The sequence below is a fragment of the Rattus norvegicus genome, chromosome 6, assembly GCF_036323735.1.
Source record: "Rattus norvegicus strain BN/NHsdMcwi chromosome 6, GRCr8, whole genome shotgun sequence".
Classification (NCBI taxonomy): Eukaryota; Metazoa; Chordata; class Mammalia; order Rodentia; family Muridae; genus Rattus; species Rattus norvegicus.
The window spans coordinates 78296026-78317143 of NC_086024.1; the positions used below are offsets into that span (position 1 = coordinate 78296026).

Genomic DNA, 21118 nt, shown 5'->3' on the forward strand with positions numbered 1-21118 from the left:
CTGTATTAGGAAGACTGAGTCAGGAATGTCTGAATTTGAGGCAAGCTTGAGCAATATAGTAAATTCAGTGGCCAGCCTGGGTTACAGCCTGTGTCAAAAAACAAAACAGGGGCTGGAGAAATGGCTTAGCCATTAAGAGCACTGACTGTTCTTCCAGAGCTCCTGAGTTCAATTCCCAGTAAACACATAGTGGCTCACAGCCATCTGTAATGGGCGCCTGATGCCCTCTTCTGGTGTGTCTGAAGACAGCTACAATGTACTCACATACATGAAATAAATAACTAAATCTTAAAAAACAAAACAATCCCCTCAATCCAAAACATCAAAAAACAAACAAATAAACAACCAGGCTGGGCATGGTGGTACAGGCCTTGGTCACAGTACTTGGGAGGCTGTGGCTAGCACAGGCAGATTTTGAAGGCAGCCTGATCTACACACCAAGTTCTAGGACAGTCAAGGCTATAGTAAAATTGTCTCAAAAGAAAGTAAGTCAGACAGTGGTGACATATGCCTTAAATCACAGCACTCAGGAAGCAGAAGTATCTCTGAGTTCAAGGCCAGCTTGGTCTCAGAGAGAGTTCCAGAACAGCTAGGGCTATACAGAGAAACATAGACTCAATAAACAAACAAATGAACAAACCTGTTATATGTACAATATATAAATATATTATAATTATAAATATACATTATATGTTAAATACATATTTAATACATAAAATATGCTAAAAACGTGTAGCTGCCTCCCAAGTGCTTGAATTACAATGCTTTTTATTTTCCTTTTGAAAAATTCCAAAGTATTTTTAAAGGCTATATTATTATTAATAAATGCCTTTTCTTATTTAACAAATTAGATCACAGCATGGTATTGATATGAACATTAATAGCACCCCAACTATATTACAAATCCGGTACCAACACCACCCCAAACTGTACTCTGAAATCTCAGTTTTTTTTTTTTTTTTTTTTTGGTTCTTTTTTTCGGAGCTGGGGACCGAACCCAGGGAATTTCAGTTTTAATACTACCTTCTACTTCGCTCTTCTTTTTTCCTTGAGATAGGATTTCTCTGTGTAGCCCTGGTTTTCCTGGAATTTGCTCTGTAGTCCAGGCTGGCCTCTGAGATCCACCTGCCTCCGCCTCCTGAGTGCTAGGATTAAAGGCATGTGCCACCACTGCCTGGCTTTCTTTGCTCTTCTGAGATCCATTCTGAAGATTAGCTTTAGTTCTAAGACTTGCTAAATTTAGTTCACAATATCCACACACTACTGAAATGTTCTGGCTTGAAGCTGGTGTGGTGTTACATACCTGTAACACTTGGGAGGCTCAGAGTAAATTTTGAGGCCAGCCAGTTCTACAGAATAAGACCTGAGCAATAAAACCTGAATAACCACCAAAATAATCACACACACAATACCCCGCCCCAACCCCCTCCCAAACTACAATGAACAACCTGAAACACTGGATTAAATTCCTCAGCTCAGACGTCTATAAAGAGAAAAGGACTGTCTGTTAACACTTAATATTTTTAAAAAAATAGGCTCATAAACAGGATTCTCTACAAAGTGTTCACTAAGTAACCAGTACCGGGGAAATTCAAAGATTAAAGCCTCAAAAGAAAGGAGTACATGACAGAAACAGTAAATGAAAAACTGCATAAAGCTAAATTTACAACTAAGGAGACTACAATGTGTGGGGTTGGGGAAAATGTATTTCTTGAGTTTGACAAAAAGAAATGAGTTTGGATCAACATACTTTCTGAAGGGCTAGATGTTCTGAGCAAAGCATGGCTTCTATAGGCAAACAGTCCCGAAGGTCAGTGGCTATGCTCTTCAATATAATGTCATTGTTATCTTGAGTAAATTCATCGAAATCCCCTGAAAAAGAGTAAAAAGGAGGGGGCTGGAGAGATGGCTCAGTGGTTACGAGAACTATCTGTTCTTAACCAAAGGACCCAGGTTCAATTCCCAGCACCTACATGGCAGCTCACAACTCTCTGTAATTCCAGTTCCAAGAGATCTGACACTGTCACCTACACATACGTGCAGGCAGAATACCAATGTGCATAAAATAACAATATATTATATTAAAAAAGAGTAAAAAGGGAACCGAAATACCTCTCATTCATGCCATCATACCTAGACTAAGTGATTAGAGATGATGCGCTTTCCATCAGAGAAGCCTGCTAAGCACGGACAGAGCAGCACTAGCCCAAGGTTCATTTAAAATGGAGAATGTTTCAGGCTGTCAAGATGGCTCAATGAGTAAAAACACTTCTTTTTTTTTCTTTTCTTTTCTTCCTTTCTTTCTTCCTTTCCTTCTTTCTTTCTTTCTTTCTTTCTTTCTTTCTTTCTTTCTTTCTTTCTTTCTTTCTTTTTTTCGGAGCTGGGGACCGAACCCACTGAGCTAAATCCCCAACCCCGTAAAAACACTTCTTAAGAAGCATGATGACTGGGGGCTGGAGAGATGGCTCAGTGGTTAAGAGCACAGACTGCTCTTCCAGGTCCTGAGCAATTCCCAGCAACCATAAGGTGGCTCACAACCATCTGTAATGGGGTCCGATGCCCTCTTCTGGTGTGTCAGTAACAGCACACTCATATACATTAAGTAAACAAACAAATAAACTTTAAAAAAAAAAAAACCACAGCATGATGACCTCAGTTCAATCCCTGGAATCCACAAGGCAGGAGGGAATAACTCCCACAGGCGGTCCTCTGATCTCTACACATGTGCTATAGAGCTGTACACACACACAAAATAAACAGATATAAAAAAACATACATTAAAATAAAATGAATCTTTTCTTCCTCTAAACTGCTCATCAAATAAAAGCAAAGAGATTCAAGAAAATAAGTAGCATTTAAACCACTTTCTTTTTACTCATGAATAGTATCCCCTTAGTTTTCAGGGTATTAAAGTCACTAACAAATAATAAACTATTTCATCTTTGACCATGTGACATTGTTCAAGGATATCTCAGAAGACAGATAACTTCCGTCTTGACTCCAAAACCTGCATCCAAACTGTGAAAGGAATAGGGCAGGGGACACTGTGGCCCGGGTGGCAGTGCTTGTCTACTTGTACTGGACCTCAGTTTGTTCTTAGCCACTCATAAACAAGATGTGGTATCTTGCGCCTATAACTCTAAAAGGCAAGAAGATCATACCTTAAGATTATTCCTGGCTATATGGTGACTCTGAGGATGCTGGGCTACATAAGACCCAGTCTTAAAACATAAACCAAATAAACAAGAGTAATATTGTCACCAAATACATAATCTACTTGAAATCATAGCAAAAGATGAACACACACACACACACACACACACACACACACACACACACACTCATTTATTTATAGACATTAAGGTCTACTTTGAGGTCCAAATAGGCCTTGAACTGAAAGCAATCCTTCTTCTTTAGCCTCCTGGAGTATTGTAATTACAGATGTGTATTATAATGCCTGGCTAAAACAGCGTATTTCTTTAAAATTATTTTTTAAAAAATATTTACTATATGTGTATGAGTGTTTTGCCTGTATGCCCATGTGTGTTTCTAAGGAAGTCAGAAGACATCAAATGCCTTGGGACTGGAGTTTGGTTGTGAGCCGACAACATGTGGGTCTTGGGAACTGAGTCACCTCTCCAGGAATCAAATAGTACATTTTAAAAGGATATAACCAGAGCTGGAGAGAGCTGGCTCCCCATTTAAGAGCACTGACTGCTCTTCCAAAGGTCTGTTATTCTCAGCTCAATTCCCAACAACCACATGGTGATTCCCAACCATCTGTAACAGGATTCAATGCCCTCTTCTGGTGTGTATGAAGACAGCAACAGTGTAGTTATATACATAAAATAAATAAATAAAGCTTAAAACAAAACACTGTGACCAAACTTGGTCTGGTAGAAGGGGAGACTAAAGAGGGCAAAGATATGGTAAGAGATTAATAATGGGTTAATCTAGGTAAGAGTACAAAATGGAATTAATTTTTCTGTAGTTTCTACTTTCTATGGGTTAAACTGTATTATTTATAAGTAGTTCAAAAATAATCTAAAATAGAATATAACGTATCTGGAAATGAAGTACTCTTAAAAGTCGGCTTCTCTCTGCTCCCAGACCCGGTGAGAGAGAGACCCAACCGCCTGGTCAGGTGGGCACTCCTGAGGCTGCAGAGCGGAAGAGACCACCAACACTGCTCACCCCTGCCCACATCCCTGGCCCAAGAGGAAACTGTATAAGGCCTCTGGGCTCCCGTGGGGGAGGGCCCAGGAGCGGCAGGACCCCTGCCAGAGACACCGCCGGACCCTGAAGGAAACAGACCGGATAAACAGTTCTCTGCACCCAAATCCCGTGGGAGGGAGAGCTAAACCTTCAGAGAGGCAGACAAGCCTGGGAAACCAGAAGAGACTGCTCCCTGCACACACATCTCGGACGCCAGAGGAAAAAGCCAAAGACCATCTGGAACCCTGGTGCACTGAAGCTCCCGGAAGGGGCGGCACAGGTCTTCCTGGTTGCTGCCGCTGCAGAGAGCCCCTGGGCAGCACCCCACGAGCGAACCTGAGCCTCGGGACCACAGGTAAGACCAAATTTTCTGCTGCAAGAAAGCTGCCTGGTGAACTCAAGACACAGGCCCACAGGAAAAGCTGAAGACCTGTAGAGAGGAAAAACTACACGCCCGAAAGCAGAACACTCTGTCCCCATAACTGACTGAAAGAGAGGAAAACAGGTCTACAGCACTCCTGACACACAGGCTTATAGGACAGTCTAGCCACTGTCAGAAATAGCAGAACAAAGTAACACTAGAGATAATCTGATGGCGAGAGGCAAGCGCAGGAACCCAAGCAACAGAAACCAAGACTACATGCCATCATCGGAGCCCAATTCTCCCACCAAAACAAACATGGAATATCCAAACACACCAGAAAAGCAAGATCTAGTTTCAAAATCATATTTGATCATGATGCTGGAGGACTTCAAGAAAGACATGAACACACTTAGGGAAACACAGGAAAACATTAATAAACAAGTAGAAGCCTACAGAGAGGAATCGCAAAAATCCCTGAAAGAATTCCAGGAAAACACAATCAAACAGTTGAAGGAATTAAAAATGGAAATAGAAGCAATCAAGAAAGAACACATGGAAACAACCCTGGATATAGAAAACCAAAAGAAGAGACAAGGAGCTGTAGATACAAGCTTCACCAACAGAATACAAGAGATGGAAGAGAGAATCTCAGGAGCAGAAGATTCCATAGAAATCATTGACTCAACTGTCAAAGATAATGTAAAGCGGAAAAAGCTACTGGTCCAAAACATACAGGAAATCCAGGACTCAATGAGAAGATCAAACCTAAGGATAATAGGTATAGAAGAGAGTGAAGACTCCCAGCTCAAAGGACCAGTAAATATCTTCAACAAAATCATAGAAGAAAACTTCCCTAACCTAAAAAAAGAGATACACATAGACATACAAGAAGCCTACAGAACTCCAAATAGATTGGACCAGAAAAGAAACACATCCCGTCACATAATTGTCAAAACACCAAACGCACAAAATAAAGAAAGAATATTAAAAGCAGTAAGGGAAAAAGGTCAAGTAACATATAAAGGGAGACCTATCAGAATCACACCAGACTTCTCGCCAGAAACTATGAAGGCCAGAAGATCCTGGACTGATGTTATACAGACCCTAAGAGAACACAAATGCCAGCCCAGGTTACTGTATCCAGCAAAACTCTCAATTAACATTGATGGAGAAACCAAGATATTCCATGACAAAACCAAATTTACACAATATCTTTCTACAAATCCAGCACTACAAAGGATAATAAATGGTAAAGCCCAACATAAGGAGGCAAGCTATACCCTAGAAGAAGCAAGAAACTAATCGTCTTGGCAACAAAACAAAGAGAATGAAAGCACACAAACATAACCTCACATCCAAATATGAATATAACGGGAAGCAATAATCACTATTCCTTAATATCTCTCAATATCAATGGCCTCAACTCCCCAATAAAAAGACATAGATTAACAAACTAGATACGCAACGAGGACCCTGCATTCTGCTGCCTACAGGAAACACACCTCAGAGACAAAGACAGACACTACCTCAGAGTGAAAGGCTGGAAAACAACTTTCCAAGCAAATGGTCAGAAGAAGCAAGCTGGAGTAGCCATTCTAATATCAAATAAAATCAATTTTCAATTAAAAGTCATCAAAAAAGATAAGGAAGGACACTTCATATTCATCAAAGGAAAAATCAACCAAGATGAACTCTCAATCCTAAATATCTATGCCCCAAATACAAGGGCACCTACATACGTAAAAGAAACCTTACTAAAGCTCAAAACACACATTGCACCTCACACAATAATAGTGGGAGATTTCAACACACCACTCTCATCAATGGACAGATCATGGAAACAGAAATTAAACAGTGATGTCGACAGTCTAAGAGAAGTCATGAGCCAAATGGACTTAACGGATATTTATAGAACATTCTATCCTAAAGCAAAAGGATATACCTTCTTCTCAGCTCCTCATGGTACTTTCTCCAAAATTGACCATATAATTGGTCAAAAAACGGGCCTCAACAGGTACAGAAAGATAGAAATAATCCCATGCGTGCTATCGGACCACCACGGCCTAAAACTGGTCTTCAATAACAATAAGGGAAGAATGCCCACATATACGTGGAAATTGAACAATGCTCTACTCAATGATAACCTGGTCAAGGAAGAAATAAAGAAAGAAATTAAAAACTTTTTAGAATTTAATGAAAATGAAGATACAACATACTCAAACTTATGGGACACAATGAAAGCTGTGCTAAGAGGAAAACTCATAGAGCTGAGTGCCTGCAGAAAGAAACAGGAAAGAGCATATGTCAGCAGCTTGACAGCACACCTAAAAGCTCTAGAACAAAAAGAAGCAAATACACCCAGGAGGAGTAGAAGGCAGGAAATAATCAAACTCAGAGCTGAAATCAACCAAGTAGAAACAAAAAGGACCATAGAAAGAATCAACAGAACCAAAAGTTGGTTCTTTGAGAAAATCAACAAGATAGATAAACCCTTAGCCAGACTAACGAGAGGACACAGAGAGTGCGTCCAAATTAACAAAATCAGAAATGAAAAGGGAGACATAACTACAGATTCGGAGGAAATTCAAAAAATCATCAGATCTTACTATAAAAACCTATATTCAACAAAATTTGAAAATCTTCAGGAAATGGACAATTTCCTAGACAGATACCAGGTATCGAAGTTAAATCAGGAACAGATAAACCAGTTAAACAACCCCATAACTCCTAAGGAAATAGAAGCAGTCATTAAAGGTCTCCCAACCAAAAAGAGCCCAGGTCCAGACGGGTTTAGTGCAGAATTCTATCAAACCTTCATAGAAGACCTCATACCAATATTATCCAAACTATTCCACAAAATTGAAACAGATGGAGCCCTACCGAATTCCTTCTACGAAGCCACAATTACTCTTATACCTAAACCACACAAAGACACAAGAAAGAAAGAGAACTTCAGACCAATTTCCCTTATGAATATCGACGCAAAAATACTCAATAAAATTCTGGCAAACCGAATTCAAGAGCACATCAAAACAATCATCCACCATGATCAAGTAGGCTTCATCCCAGGCATGCAGGGATGGTTTAATATACGGAAAACCATCAACGTGATCCATTATATAAACAAACTGAAAGAACAGAACCACATGATCATTTCATTAGATGCTGAGAAAGCATTTGACAAAATTCAACACCCCTTCATGATAAAAGTCCTGGAAAGAATAGGAATTCAAGGCCCATACCTAAACATAGTAAAAGCCATATACAGCAAACCAGTTGCTAACATTAAACTAAATGGAGAGAAACTTGAAGCAATCCCACTAAAATCAGGGACTAGACAAGGCTGCCCACTCTCTCCCTACTTATTCAATATAGTTCTTGAAGTTCTAGCCAGAGCAATCAGACAACAAAAGGAGATCAAAGGGATACAGATCGGAAAAGAAGAGGTCAAAATATCACTATTTGCAGATGACATGATAGTATATTTAAGTGATCCCAAAAGTTCCACCAGAGAACTACTAAAGCTGATAAACAACTTCAGCAAAGTGGCTGGGTATAAAATTAACTCAAATAAATCAGTTGCCTTCCTCTATACAAAAGAGAAACAAGCCGAGAAAGAAATTAGGGAAACGACACCCTTCATAATAGACCCAAATAATATAAAGTACCTCGGTGTGACTTTAACCAAGCAAGTAAAAGATCTGTACAATAAGAACTTCAAGACACTGAGGAAAGAAATTGAAGAAGACCTCAGAAGATGGAAAGATCTCCCATGCTCATGGATTGGCAGGATTAATATAGTAAAAATGGCCATTTTACCAAAAGCAATCTACAGATTCAATGCAATCCCCATCAAAATACCAATCCAATTCTTCAAAGAGTTAGACAGAACAATTTGCAAATTCATCTGGAATAACAAAAAACCCAGGATAGCTAAAGCTATCCTCAACAATAAAAGGAGTTCAGGGGGAATCACTATCCCTGAACTCAAGCAGTATTACAGAGCAATAGTGATAAAAACTGCATGGTATTAGTACAGAGACAGACAGATAGACCAATGGAATAGAGTTGAAGACCCAGAAATGAACCCACACACCTATGGTCACTTGATTTTTGACAAAGGAGCCAAAACCATCCAATGAAAAAAAGATAGCATTTTCAGCAAATGGTGCTGGTTCAACTGGAGGGCAACATGTAGAAGAATGCAGATCGATCCATGCTTATCACCCTGTACAAAGCTTAAGTCCAAGTGGATCAAGGACCTCCACATCAAACCAGACACACTCAAACTAATAGAAGAAAAACTAGGGAAGCATCTGGAACACATGGGCACTGGAAAAAATTTCCTGAACAAAACACCAATGGCTTATGCTCTAAGATGAAGAATCGACAAATGGGATCTCATAAAACTGCAAAGCTTCTGTAAGGCAAAGGACACTGTGGTTAGGACAAAACGGCAACCAACAGATTGGGAAAAGATCTTTACCAATCCTACAACAGATAGAGGCCTTATATCCAAAATATACAAAGAACTCAAGAAGTTAGACCGCAGGGAAACAAATAACCCTATTAAAAAATGGGGTTCAGAGCTAAACAAAGAATTCACAGCTGAGGAATGCCGAATGGCTGAGAAACACCTAAAGAAATGTTCAACATCTTTAGTCATAAGGGAAATGCAAATCAAAACAACCCTGAGATTTCACCTCACACCAGTGCGATTGGCTAAGATCAAAAACTCAGGTGACAGCAGATGCTGGCGAGGATGTGGAGAAAGAGGAACACTCCTCCATTGTTGGTGGGGTTGCAGACTGGTAAAACCATTCTGGAAATCAGTCTGGAGATTCCTCAGAAAATTGGACATTGAACTGCCTGAGGATCCAGCTATACCTCTCTTGGGCATATACCCAAAAGATGCCTCAACATATAAAAGAGACACGTGCTCCACTATGTTCATCGCAGCCTTATTTATAATAGCCAGAAACTGGAAAGAACCCAGATGCCCTTCAACAGAGGAATGGATACAGAAAATGTGGTACATCTACACAATGGAATATTACTCAGCTATCAAAAACAACGAGTTTATGAAATTCGTAGGCAAATGGTTGGAACTGGAAAATATCATCCTGAGTGAGCTAACCCAATCACAGAAAGACATACATGGTATGCACTCATTGATAAGTGGCTATTAGCCCAAATGCTTGAATTACCCTAGATCCCTAGAACAAACGAAACTCAAGACGGATGATCAAAATGTGAATGCTTCACTCCTTCTTTAAATGAGGAAAAAGAATACCCTTGGCAGGGAAGGGAGAGGCAAAGATTAAAACAGAGACTGAAGGAACACCCATTCAGAGCCTGCCCCACATGTGGCCCATACATATACAGCCACCCAATTAGACAAGATGGATGAAGCAAAGAAGTGCAGACCGACAGGAGCCGGATGTAGATCGCTCCTGAGAGACACAGCCAGAATACAGCAAATACAGAGGCGAATGCCAGCAGCAAACCACTGAACTGAGAATAGGTCCCCTATTGAAGGAATCAGAGAAAGAACTGGAAAAGCTTGAAGGGGCTCGAGACCCCAAAAGTACAACAATGCCAAGCAACCAGAGCTTCCAGAGACTAAGCCACTACCTAAAGACTATACATGGACTGACCCTGGACTCTGACCCCATAGGTAGCAATGAATATCCTAGTAAGAGCACCAGTGGAAGGGGAAGCCCTGGGTCCTGCTAAGACTGAACCCCCAGTGAACTAGTCTATGGGGGGAGGGCGGCAATGGGGGGAGGGTTGGGAGGGGAACACCCATAAGGAAGGGGAGGGGGGAGGGGGATGTTTGCCCGGAAACCGGGAAAGGGAATAACACTCGAAATGTATATAAGAAATACTCAAGTTAATAAAAAAAAAAAAGTCGGCTTCCCTCTAGGATGCCAAATGTAGACTGCGGAAGACTATGAATAAAATGGTAGATTGGAAAACAAAGTAGTTTACCTTTCTCTGAAAAGACTATTATAATTATGGGTCCTCGGCAGGCCATAAAGAACACAGGATATTGTCTTCCTTACTGTTAAAAAGAGGTATGAAGCCAGACATTGTGGTTCCCATTTCTGTGATCTTAGTTCTCAGGAAGGCTGAGGCTGGAGGATACTTGTGCTTGAAGCCAGCCTAGGCTCTGTGGTGAAACCATCTCAAAAACAAAAACTGCTGTTCAGATTACAGGCACAGCTGAGTGGCTCAACATATGCTTAGAGAATGCAAAGCCCTATTTTTGATGTCCAGGAGTACAACAGGAAGGAAGCAGAAGAAAAATAGTTCTACAAACAAATCAACGATCTCTTGAAGGGAATATCATCCCATTTCTTCAACATCCAAAACTTACTGTTAAGTAGGATCACGATTTTTTTTTCTTTTGTGTGTTTGTGTGTACACATGCGTTGGAGGCCGGACGTCCATGTTGAGTGTCTTTCTCAACCACTCTCTACCTTAGGTTTTGATGGCCTCTCACTGAATCTGGAGCTTGTCAATTCAGCTAGACTAGCTGCCAGTGTGCTCTAGGCTTCCTTTCTCTTCTCTTTCCCAGTACTGGAATTATAGGCCCCTGCTGCCGAGCCCAGCTTCTCAGTGGTGCTGGTGAACCAAACTCTGGTTCTCACGCCTGCATAGCAAACACTTCACTCACTCAGTAATCTCCCCAACACTATGACCTTTTTGTAAAAACAATAAAAATTAATGTATAAATTATACTGTCTAATATTCAGAGTAATGAGATGTTCTATACATATTTATATTATTCAAATTTAAATCAGGTCAGAAATATCTCCTATACATTTGACATCTCTTCATGGTGAAAACATTCAAAATCTTTTATTCTACCTCTTAAAAATGTACATCATTGTTATCTAGAGCCATCTTATTATGCAATAGCACATGATTATCTCCTTTCTTTTTCTTTTTTTTTTTTTAAATACAGGGTCTTACCCTGTAGACTAGGCTGACCTTGAACTCAGAACTCCATCTACCTTTGCCTTCTGAGTGCTAGGATTACAGTCATGCACTACCATGTCCAGCTTCCTTTAAATTTTTTTTTTTTGAGTCAGGATCTTATATTGCCCAAGCTGGGCCTTGAACTCTTGATTCTGCTGCCCCAACCTTTCAAATGTTAGGATTGCAGATGTGTACCTCCACACCTGGTTTCCTCTTTTGAACAGCATTTGGAAATGCTTATTTTGTGTGCAGTGGTCTGAAGACAGTTTTTAGGAGTTGGTTCTTCTTGCTCTATGTGAGATCCTGGGAGCAAACTCAGGTTGTCAGGTTACCCACCAAGTTGTCTTGGTGGCCTCTGGCTTGCTCCTTTTTTTGAGACAAGGTATATCTATACTCTTGGCTAGCTTCAAACAAACTGTGTAGACCTAGTCTCAAAAGCACAACTATCTGCCTCTGCCTCCGGAGTGCTGGGACCAAGGGTGTGAGCTCACCAAGCCTGGCTCTCTTCTTTTTGTTTTTTGAAACCAGGTTTCTCTTGTATCTATCCTGGAATTCACTCTTAAGAGCAGGCTGGCCCCGAAGTCACATAGATCCACCTGCCTCTGCCTCCTAAGTACTGGGATTAAAGGCATGCACCACTACCCTATGAGGCTTCCTTCTTAAACAGGATATTTATTTAGAATGACATCATCATGTTATAAATAGCTACGAATGAGATGTTTCATAGCTTGCAAAGTTCTTTCATATACAGAGTCAGTTCAGTGCTACAGCACCAACATTAAGAAGAGAGAGCTAGACCACATTTAGGACACCTCGTCTTAAGTTTAACTGAGTCTTAGATGCTACAGAGAAGGCTGGTAGCAGTATGAGAGCTGTGGTCGATGCCCATAGACCTTGTTCTGCCTTGCCACAGAGCTGGTCTATCTCTCTGCACAAGAACATTCTTTGCTTGTATAACTTGAGCAAGGGGAATTAACACAGAAACAGACTACTTGGCTCTGAGCTGATACTCAAAGGAGCCAGACTATACCTTATAATGAAACAAAATAGAGTTAACAAACTCACTGTTTTAGGTGAAATGTGAAGAGTGTCTTAAGTGGCATTGTCCTCCCAACATGGCCTTTTCCCACTGTATTCCTAAAATCTAATTATATTTTCCCAAGGTGTTAATTAATACCCAGAATCTGCTTAGTTGCTTTTACAGATAAAACAGACTGTGAGAACTTCTATCACTCAAATTTAATTTACTTACACCATTACTCTTAAAGAAAACCAAAAATCTCATTATACTAAATGAAAATATCCTAAGGCTCAATTTCTTTTAGTTACAAGCAGTCATGTTACAAAACAATGTTTTCATAAGAGTTTTACTTTCTAAAATCAAAGAATCTTAGGAAGCTACGCTCTGACCTCTTAGCAAGCGGCAGAATAGCATGTACTACGACATGCAGAGTACCGTGTCTTGGTATCTGACACACAGCTCCTTGGGGTTAAGCACACTCGGAAGGATTTCTTGGTTCGGCTAAGTTAGAAGCTGCCTCTCTGTAACAATCAGTGTTTCTCTTTTACCTTGAACGGTATCATTATCTTTAATGCTATCCATTTACTGGATGAGCATTCAAGGGACACACGATTGTGCAAGTTTTCAAACAGTCATTTACATCTAAGAAACTTATACATGGTACAAATATTAAAAAAAAAAAAAAAGTAACAAACCCCCAGAGAGCTCTGACTTGACTGCATTCCAAAGTAGAAGGGGTTTCTCCAGTAACTGCAGACTGCTTTGTGCTGTTTCTAGTGGGATCTTACATAGTAAACAATCAACCTTTTTCTTCATCTAAAATTCACCTCTGCTCTTTGTAATGCTATTTCTAGAGACTCTGGACAGAGACTGAAGAGTGGATTTGGAGTTAGACTGCTTAAATCTGAATCCTGCACCACCAACTTATTAATTAGATGAGTTACTCCACTCTGTGCCTCAGTTGCCTTTATCTATAGTGAAAATAACCATCCCAGATCAAAAGACTGTTTTGGGGGAGTTAAATGAGAACATTAACTGAATATTTAGAACATTGCCTTAGGAGGCTGGGAGGTTGGCTCAGTGGATAAAGATACCTGGTGGCAAGCCCCATGACCTTGGTTTGATCCCCAGTTTGACGCCTACAGGTTGTATTTTGATCTCTACATACACGTCTACACACATTCTTACATACACATATTAATAATTATAATAAAAATATTGTCAGAATTCAAATCAGTCACAACCATCATTTAAGAAGTTCATTTGCATTTGAATATCAGCAATGTTTATTAAGGTAATTTTCCAAAATTACACTTTGAAAGCATTATCAGGGGCTGAAAGATGGCTTAGTGGTTAAGAGCATAGACGGATCTTACATAGATCCAAGTTCAGTTCCCACACCCCAACACTCCTATCACTCCAGCTCCAAGCCTTGAGCTTCCACCAGGGCCTAAACTCAAATGCACATAATGCCCACATATCTCAAAGTAATTTAAAATTTACTAATTTCATAATTGAAATGAAAACATGCACAATTTGACCATTTTGATAAGCTATAGTTTCGTTTATGTGTTTTCCTAAATGTTCTTATTCTGTTCCATTTGCCCCAGATTCACAATTATAATTTTCAGACTTCAAAAGGAAATTTTTAGCCAAGATAGGTAAAATTAATTTTATTAGCTATAGTGGTTGACACATAACCTTTGAAAAGATTAGCTAACAAATCATTTTTCCCTAACGATGGCTATAAAAATATCAGAAAGGCAACTGATATACTATGAAAGTGTATAAAATGGAAATCACTTAAAACATTACATACAGGGGTTGGGGATTTAGCTCAGTGGTAGAGCGCTTGCCTAGCAAGCGCAACGCCCTGGGTTCGGTCCCCAGCTCCAAAAAAAAGAAAAAAAGAAAAAAAAAAGAATGGGTGGATTTAGGTAAGGTGGCATTTAATCCTGCCTTTAATCCCAGCATTCTTCTCTCTACCCTCCATCCTACTGGTGGGAGGCTAAGGCAGGATGGTTACAAATTCTAGAACAGCCTGGAATAAACAGCAAGATCCTAGCTCAAGACAACAAAAGAATATATATTTCATCAAACTGTCTCAGCATTGGATGTAATCATAAAAACAAACTTGGTTGTTTTAATTCACGTTTATTCAATTACTAGTTAGACTGAATATCTTTTAACCTGTATGAGAGCTATTTCAGGAGGTGTAGTAATAGTTCTTTGGAAACTTTAACCTTTTGGAAAAAGATTAAAGAAGTGTTAATTGACTGCCTCAGGACAGTTAAGATTTTCTCAAATGATACAGAAGTGGGAAGAGAGAAGGAAGTTTCTCCACAAGGCAACGTCAATCCTTAACAAGTTCTGCTTACATTTAATTAAATCTACAGGAAATAAACACCCAGGGCTGATAGCCTAAGAAGCAAACCCCACTTTGGGGGCTGGTGAAACGATGGTTCAGCAGGCAAAGGCACTAGCATCCTCACAGGCCTGTGCAAGTTCCTTACCAGCACCCAAGCAAAGGTGGGAGGAGAGAACGGCCAACAAAGCCACTTCACGTGCATGCTGCAGTGTGCACAATATTGTGCACAAGTATACTGTGCACATGTGTGTGTACACATGTTAACTGTAAGAATTTAAGAACCCCACTTGTCCTCTGTAGCATGCAGCCCTAGCATTGTTCTCGTCTTGTCACTTTAAGGAACTCATGGTAGTGACCACTTCATATGGCACCCGTTAACTTCGTAGTGTACCACACCCACTCATGACCCTATAAACCCGCCTCCTGCTTTAATCTCACTTTCACTCCCCTTCCCTACAAGTTTTAGATGGTTTCCTATTTCTCAATGTATCAGACTTCACTGTACACTTTTAACGCCCCTGACACCAGAGTATAAATGTCCTGATATTTTTCAATTTAATCTTAGATTAACAAATAATCATTTTATGTTTTTCTGGGATACATGTATAGTTCACAGAAGAACCAGTCCAGTTAAAAAAATCTGCTTTTTGCTGGGTGATGGTGGCCCATGCTTTTAAATCTCAGCACTCAGCAGGCAGAGGCAGGCGATCTCTGTGAGTTCAAGGCCAGCCTGATCTATAGAGCAAGTTCTAGCCAAGGTTAGACAGGGAAACCCTGTCTTGAAACCCCCACTTTCCCCAATTTTGTATCTAACAATAGACCAACATCTCCCCCTTCACTCCATTCTCTCTGCTACATGTAGTGATTCCTGTCCTACATTTCTCCAAATCTGGCAATTTTCTACTCACCATGTGAGTGCTAGCCTTTGGATGTGTTTGAGCAACTGAGCTTTAGTTAGTAGCGCTCTTGGGGATGTTTGGACCTTTGTGGACAAAGGACCTGGCTGCAGAGAGAGAGAGGACTATAGGGGAATGGCTAGAGGGTTAAAGCCCCTGATTCAGTCAACGGTCTTGGCTTCCTGGTTAGTTGTGGAGATGTGAGTAATATTACTTCTTCTTGTCTCCCTTAAGTTACTACCTCTTGTGAGGTTACCTGGACCATAGAGATGAGAAAAATATCTACTACAGTAGTTAATCCAGAGATAATTCAGTATCTGTCTTTCTGCGCCTGGCTCATTTCACATAACACAATACTCTCTACATTAATCTAAGTTGTCCTGAGGAATAGAATTTTTTTCTTTTTAACTGCTAAGGCTTAGTCTAGTGGAAGACTGGTGCTTAACATGTGGAAGACCTTAGGTCAATACCACTATTAAACCAAGTAAGCAAGCAGGCAAGCAACTAACAAAGGTTGAATAATATTCTACTGTGTACATATAAAATGTCTTAAAATTCCATTCATTGGTTGATGGCCACTGCATGTTGTAGACATCGTGAATAATGCTGTAATAAGCAGGGATACACACAGGTTTGGTACACCAATTTTAATTTATTTGGAGATTTAGCATAAGTAGAATTGCTAAGTATGCTAGCTAATTCTATTTTTAGTGTTTTAAGGGCTCTCCCACACCAAAATGGAATATATCAACAATATACAACAATAGCTTTTCCTTCACATTTTGCCACGTCATTTCTGACATTTCTGATAGTCATTCTAAGAGGTGTGAGATCAACTTCTCATTATTCCCTAATATTTTTGCTCAGTTGTTTCCCATGTTCTTCCCAAGCACACAGCTCCTTTTACTATAAGACTTACATTACTCCGTCTGGTTCATCCACGTCCCTACCTCTAATGCATAAGTGCACACGTAAGTACTAGGTTTTAGGATGCTGATTATGCAGCCTATCATTAAAGAGACTCCTGGTCCCGGACTAGATGAACACTGTCCCTTGCTCTCTTCTAAATACAACTAAATGCCCTATAAACAATCTAACTGGCACCATAAAAGAACTCAGAAAACTAAATGTTTAGTCACCACAGAATCTGAGGAAGTACTCTCTGGTAAACTGCTTTAAAATCTTTAATATAGACTACACAGGGTACTAGAAGTCTGCAAACCAGAACCACGATTAAGCACACACAGAAGACAGAACAAAAGCATAAACTTATGAAAAGCTTGTTTGTGGCCAAAGACAGAGAAAAAAAGAACAGCAGAGACTACTAGAGAGCTCCAGCCCCTACTGCATGCAAGGCAGTGGTGACTCAGTTTGCACCATAGGAGCCCGCTGACTCAGGCCCTTAATGCATAGGCACTGCCTGACTTTTCTGCCCAGTAGCAGAAAAAAATGACAGGCTGGTTTTGCCTTCTCTCATCAGTGAGAGGCAAATTAGCAACAAAAGATGGTTCGGAAGTGTCTTCTGCTCTTGTAGAAAGGATTGAGCAAACAGGTAAGAGAGGGGCAGCCAGGTACCTTCAGAGAAACCTCTATAACTACCATTCTTCTTAATGACAGAAGACTGGGGACAAGGAAAGGATGCCCATTCTTAGTATTTTTACTCACTGTAGTAAAGGCAGCAGGACTAGCTAGCATACATAGGAAGAGAGAACATATTCATGCAATTTGGGAAAAAGGAACACAAGAGGTTGGGGAAAGAAAACAGATTGTCCATGCCCATGGCCTCACAGAGGATGACATGAAAATTCATGAAGCACTCCATTATTTTTTGTTTGGCTTTGATTTTTGTTTTTTTCTCAGAGAAACAAAGACTATGAAGTGGGGTTGAAGGATCTGGGAGGAGTTGGTGGAAGGTAAGGAACATGTTCAAATATACTGAAAGCAATTAAAAAACATTAAAATATGAAATCAAGCTTATCTACATGATTATCTACATGATTCTCCATGTAGAACGTTCTAAGGTGGGCTGGAGAGATGGCTCACTGACTGCTCTTCCAGAGGTCATGAGTTCAATTCCCAGCAACCACATGGTGGCTCACAACCATCTGTAATGAGATCTGGTGCCCTCTTCAGGTCTGCAGTCACATATGCAGGCAGAATGCTGTACATTAAATAAATAAATAAATAAATAAATAAATAAATAAATAAATAAATAAGTTCTAAGGCTTACAGGAAAATTCCTAAACCACTTACACATATATACATGTAAGCAAAATACTAATGAACATAAAGCAAACAAATCTAAAAACAAAACCCTACAACTGGGCTGGAGAGATGGCTCAGTGGTTAAGAGCACTGGCTGCTCTTCCAGAGGTCCCAGGATCAATTCCTCGCACCCACATTGTGGCGTATAACCACCTATGACCCTCTTCTGGTCTCCCCAGACATCAGGAACATATGTGGTGCTAGAGACATATATACAGGATAAGTCCCCACACACATAAAATAATAACAAAGGGGTGTGGGATGATGTCACAGGTGAGGCAGGTACAAGACAGAATGAGGCCTGTCATTGGACGAGAAGAAAGGAAGGATGGGCGGGAGAAAACTTTGAGGGAAGGGGAGGAGACAGGAACAGAAGAGGGAAGGGGAGAGAGAGTAGCAGGGGACAACATGGAGGCTGACGTTAAGATTCCACATTGTGCCTTTACAGGTTGTCATGTTCTGAAGGGGTGGATGTGCACAGGGTTTTGTATGTTTAGGTGGGCAATTATATCTTATCAATTGGATCAAAGGTTATTGTGTTGTATGTCCTTTCATGTGTAGATTTAAGTGTAAGGGAGTGGGGGGCGGCTGGTTTGGGCCGCCACAGAGTTGGGATGTGTGTTTCTGGCATGGAAACCTGCCTTGGGAACTAGATGAGTAGAGAGATTGCTGATGGCTCAGAGAAGAGGCCTTCAGCAGTGTGATATGGGACGGAGCAGAGCAGGTGAGAGGCTTTGCTGACTGAGACTTAAGATATCCAGCAGATATCTTGGGACACTGCGGTGCCAGACCTAGAGGGGGTAAAAAGACAGCAATTTATTTATTATATTTTTATAACAACAATGGGGGGGGTACCTGGAGAGATGGCTCAGTGGTTAAGAGTACTGACTGCTCCTCCAAAGGTCCTTCAATTCCCAGAAACAATATGGTGGCTCATAACCATCTGTAATGGAATCCGATGCCCTTTTCTGGTGAAGACAGCTACGGTGTACTCATATAAATAAAATAAATAAATAACAAAGAAAAAACAATAATAATAGATCACATATTTTAAAAACCTATAATTTATAATAGCTCCAAAGAAAAAGAAATAGATATTTAACAAATTAGATCTAAGCAGTATAATAAAAGAAAGAAAACTTTAATTTAGAAACCATGCAAATGTATTAGAATACAATGTACCACAAAAACATGCCACTTTTCCTAACTAATAAACATGATACCTAAGAACTGGAGTCAATATCCAACAACAGATGAACAGATAAAGAAAATGTGAAGTTGGGGATTTAGCTCAGTGGTTAGAGCGCTGGCCTAGGAAGCGCAAGGCCCTGGGTTGGGTCCCCAGCTCCGAAAAAAAGAACCAAAAAAAAAAAAAGAAAATGTGGCACATACATGCAATAGAATTTTACTTAACCATAAAGAAAGTAAAATCACGGCATTTTTGCAGGAAAATGGATCCAGAAGTAATTGTATTGGTAGACTGCTTTCCCAGCATGCATGAAGTTTTGGGTTCTACCCTCAGCCTTGCATAAACTAAGCAGGTGAAGATCTGAAACTCCAGCAGCTGGGAAGTAGACCCAGGGTCACCAGGAGTGTAAGGTCATCAACTACTCAGGGAATTCAAGACTACTTGAGGCTACATGAGATCTGCTAAAACAAAACAACCAACCACTTATGTGTTGAATTTGTATGTTGAATATTTTATGTAATGTGTTGAATATTGTATGTAATTTGAATAGGTAATCGAAATGTTAATGTTGAAATTGTGTGTTATTTATCACTTACCAGAATAAACAGGTATACTAATATATTTCTTGTTTTGGTTGATAACACAGGCAGGCACAGATGGCACATCTGTAATCCCAGTACTTTAGAGGCAGAGAGAACTTGGAGGATCTCCAGTTCAAGGCTAACCTCATAAAATGGGACCTCATTTTAAAAAACTGAAACAAATACTCCTTCAAGCTAAGCGATCTAATTTCTTTCTTTTATTGGATATTTTAAAATTTACATTTCAAATGTAATTCCCTTTCCTGGACATAAGCTCCCATTCATGCTCCTTCCCTTCTTCTATAATGGTGTTTCCCCCTCCCCAAATACCCCCCTTCCTACAACCCCCACCCCCGACGTTCCTATACAATGGGGGTCCAACCTTGGCAGGACTAAGGGCTTCTCCTTCCACGGGTGCCCAACAAGGCCATCCTCTGCTACATATGCAGCTGGAGCCCTGGGTCAGTCCATGTATAATCTTTGGGTAGTGGTTTAGTCCCTGGAAGCTCTGGTTGGTTGGCACTGTGGTTCTTATAGGGTTGCAAGTCCCTTCAGCTCTTTCAGTTCTTTCTCTAATACCTCCAATGGGGATCTCGTTCTCAGTTCAATGGTTTGCCACTAGGATTCACCTCTGTGTTTGACATGCTCTGGCTGTGTATCTCAGGGGACAGCTATATCAGGCTCCGGTCAGCATGCACTTCTTAGCATCATCAATCTTATCTAGTTTTGGTGTCTATTATATATATGGAACACATGTGGGGCAGGTTCTGAATGGCCACTCCATCAGTCTCTGCTCCAAACTTTGCCTCCATATCCCCTCCTATGAATATTCCCCCCCCCCCCCTTTAAGGAGTGAAGCATCTCCGCTTTGGTCATCTTTCTTCTTGAGCTTCAAGTGGTCTGTGGATTGTATCTTGGGTAATTCAAGCTTTTGGGCTAATATTCACTTATCAGTGAGTGCATACCATTTTTTTTTTGTGAGTGGGTTATCTCACTCAGGATATTTTCTAGTTCAATCCATTTGCCTATGAATTTCATGAAGTCATTGTTTTTGATAGCTGAGTAGTACTCCATTGTGTAGATGTACCACATTTCTGTATCCACTCTTCTGTTGAAGGGCATCTGTGTTCTTTCCAGCTTCTGGTTATTATAAATAAGGCTGCTATAAATATAGTGGAGCATGTGTCTTTGTTGTATGTTGGAGCATCTTTTGGGTATATGCTCAGGAGAGGTAT

At 40.3% G+C, this 21118-nt stretch overlaps 1 protein-coding gene across 13 annotated transcripts in view; it reads right to left on the reverse strand.

Annotated features, from left to right (window-relative positions):
• 2700097O09Rikl (RIKEN cDNA 2700097009 gene like) overlaps window positions 1-21118 on the reverse strand; it is a 44573-nt gene that overhangs the window by 18269 nt on the left and 5186 nt on the right. For 11 of the 13 annotated variants that reach the window (XR_005505515.2, XR_005505513.2, XR_005505514.2 and 8 more), the window contains exon 2: window positions 1751-1872. Coding sequence is in view for 9 of the 13 variants with exons in the window: in NM_001108022.1 (NP_001101492.1) it covers window positions 1751-1872 (122 nt within the window). In the remaining 4 variants the exon portion in view is untranslated. Of the gene's footprint in view, window positions 1-1750; window positions 1873-18968; window positions 19095-21118 lie in introns of all 13 variants that reach the window. The other 2 variants (XM_063261910.1, XM_063261911.1) reach the window with 2 other exon arrangements.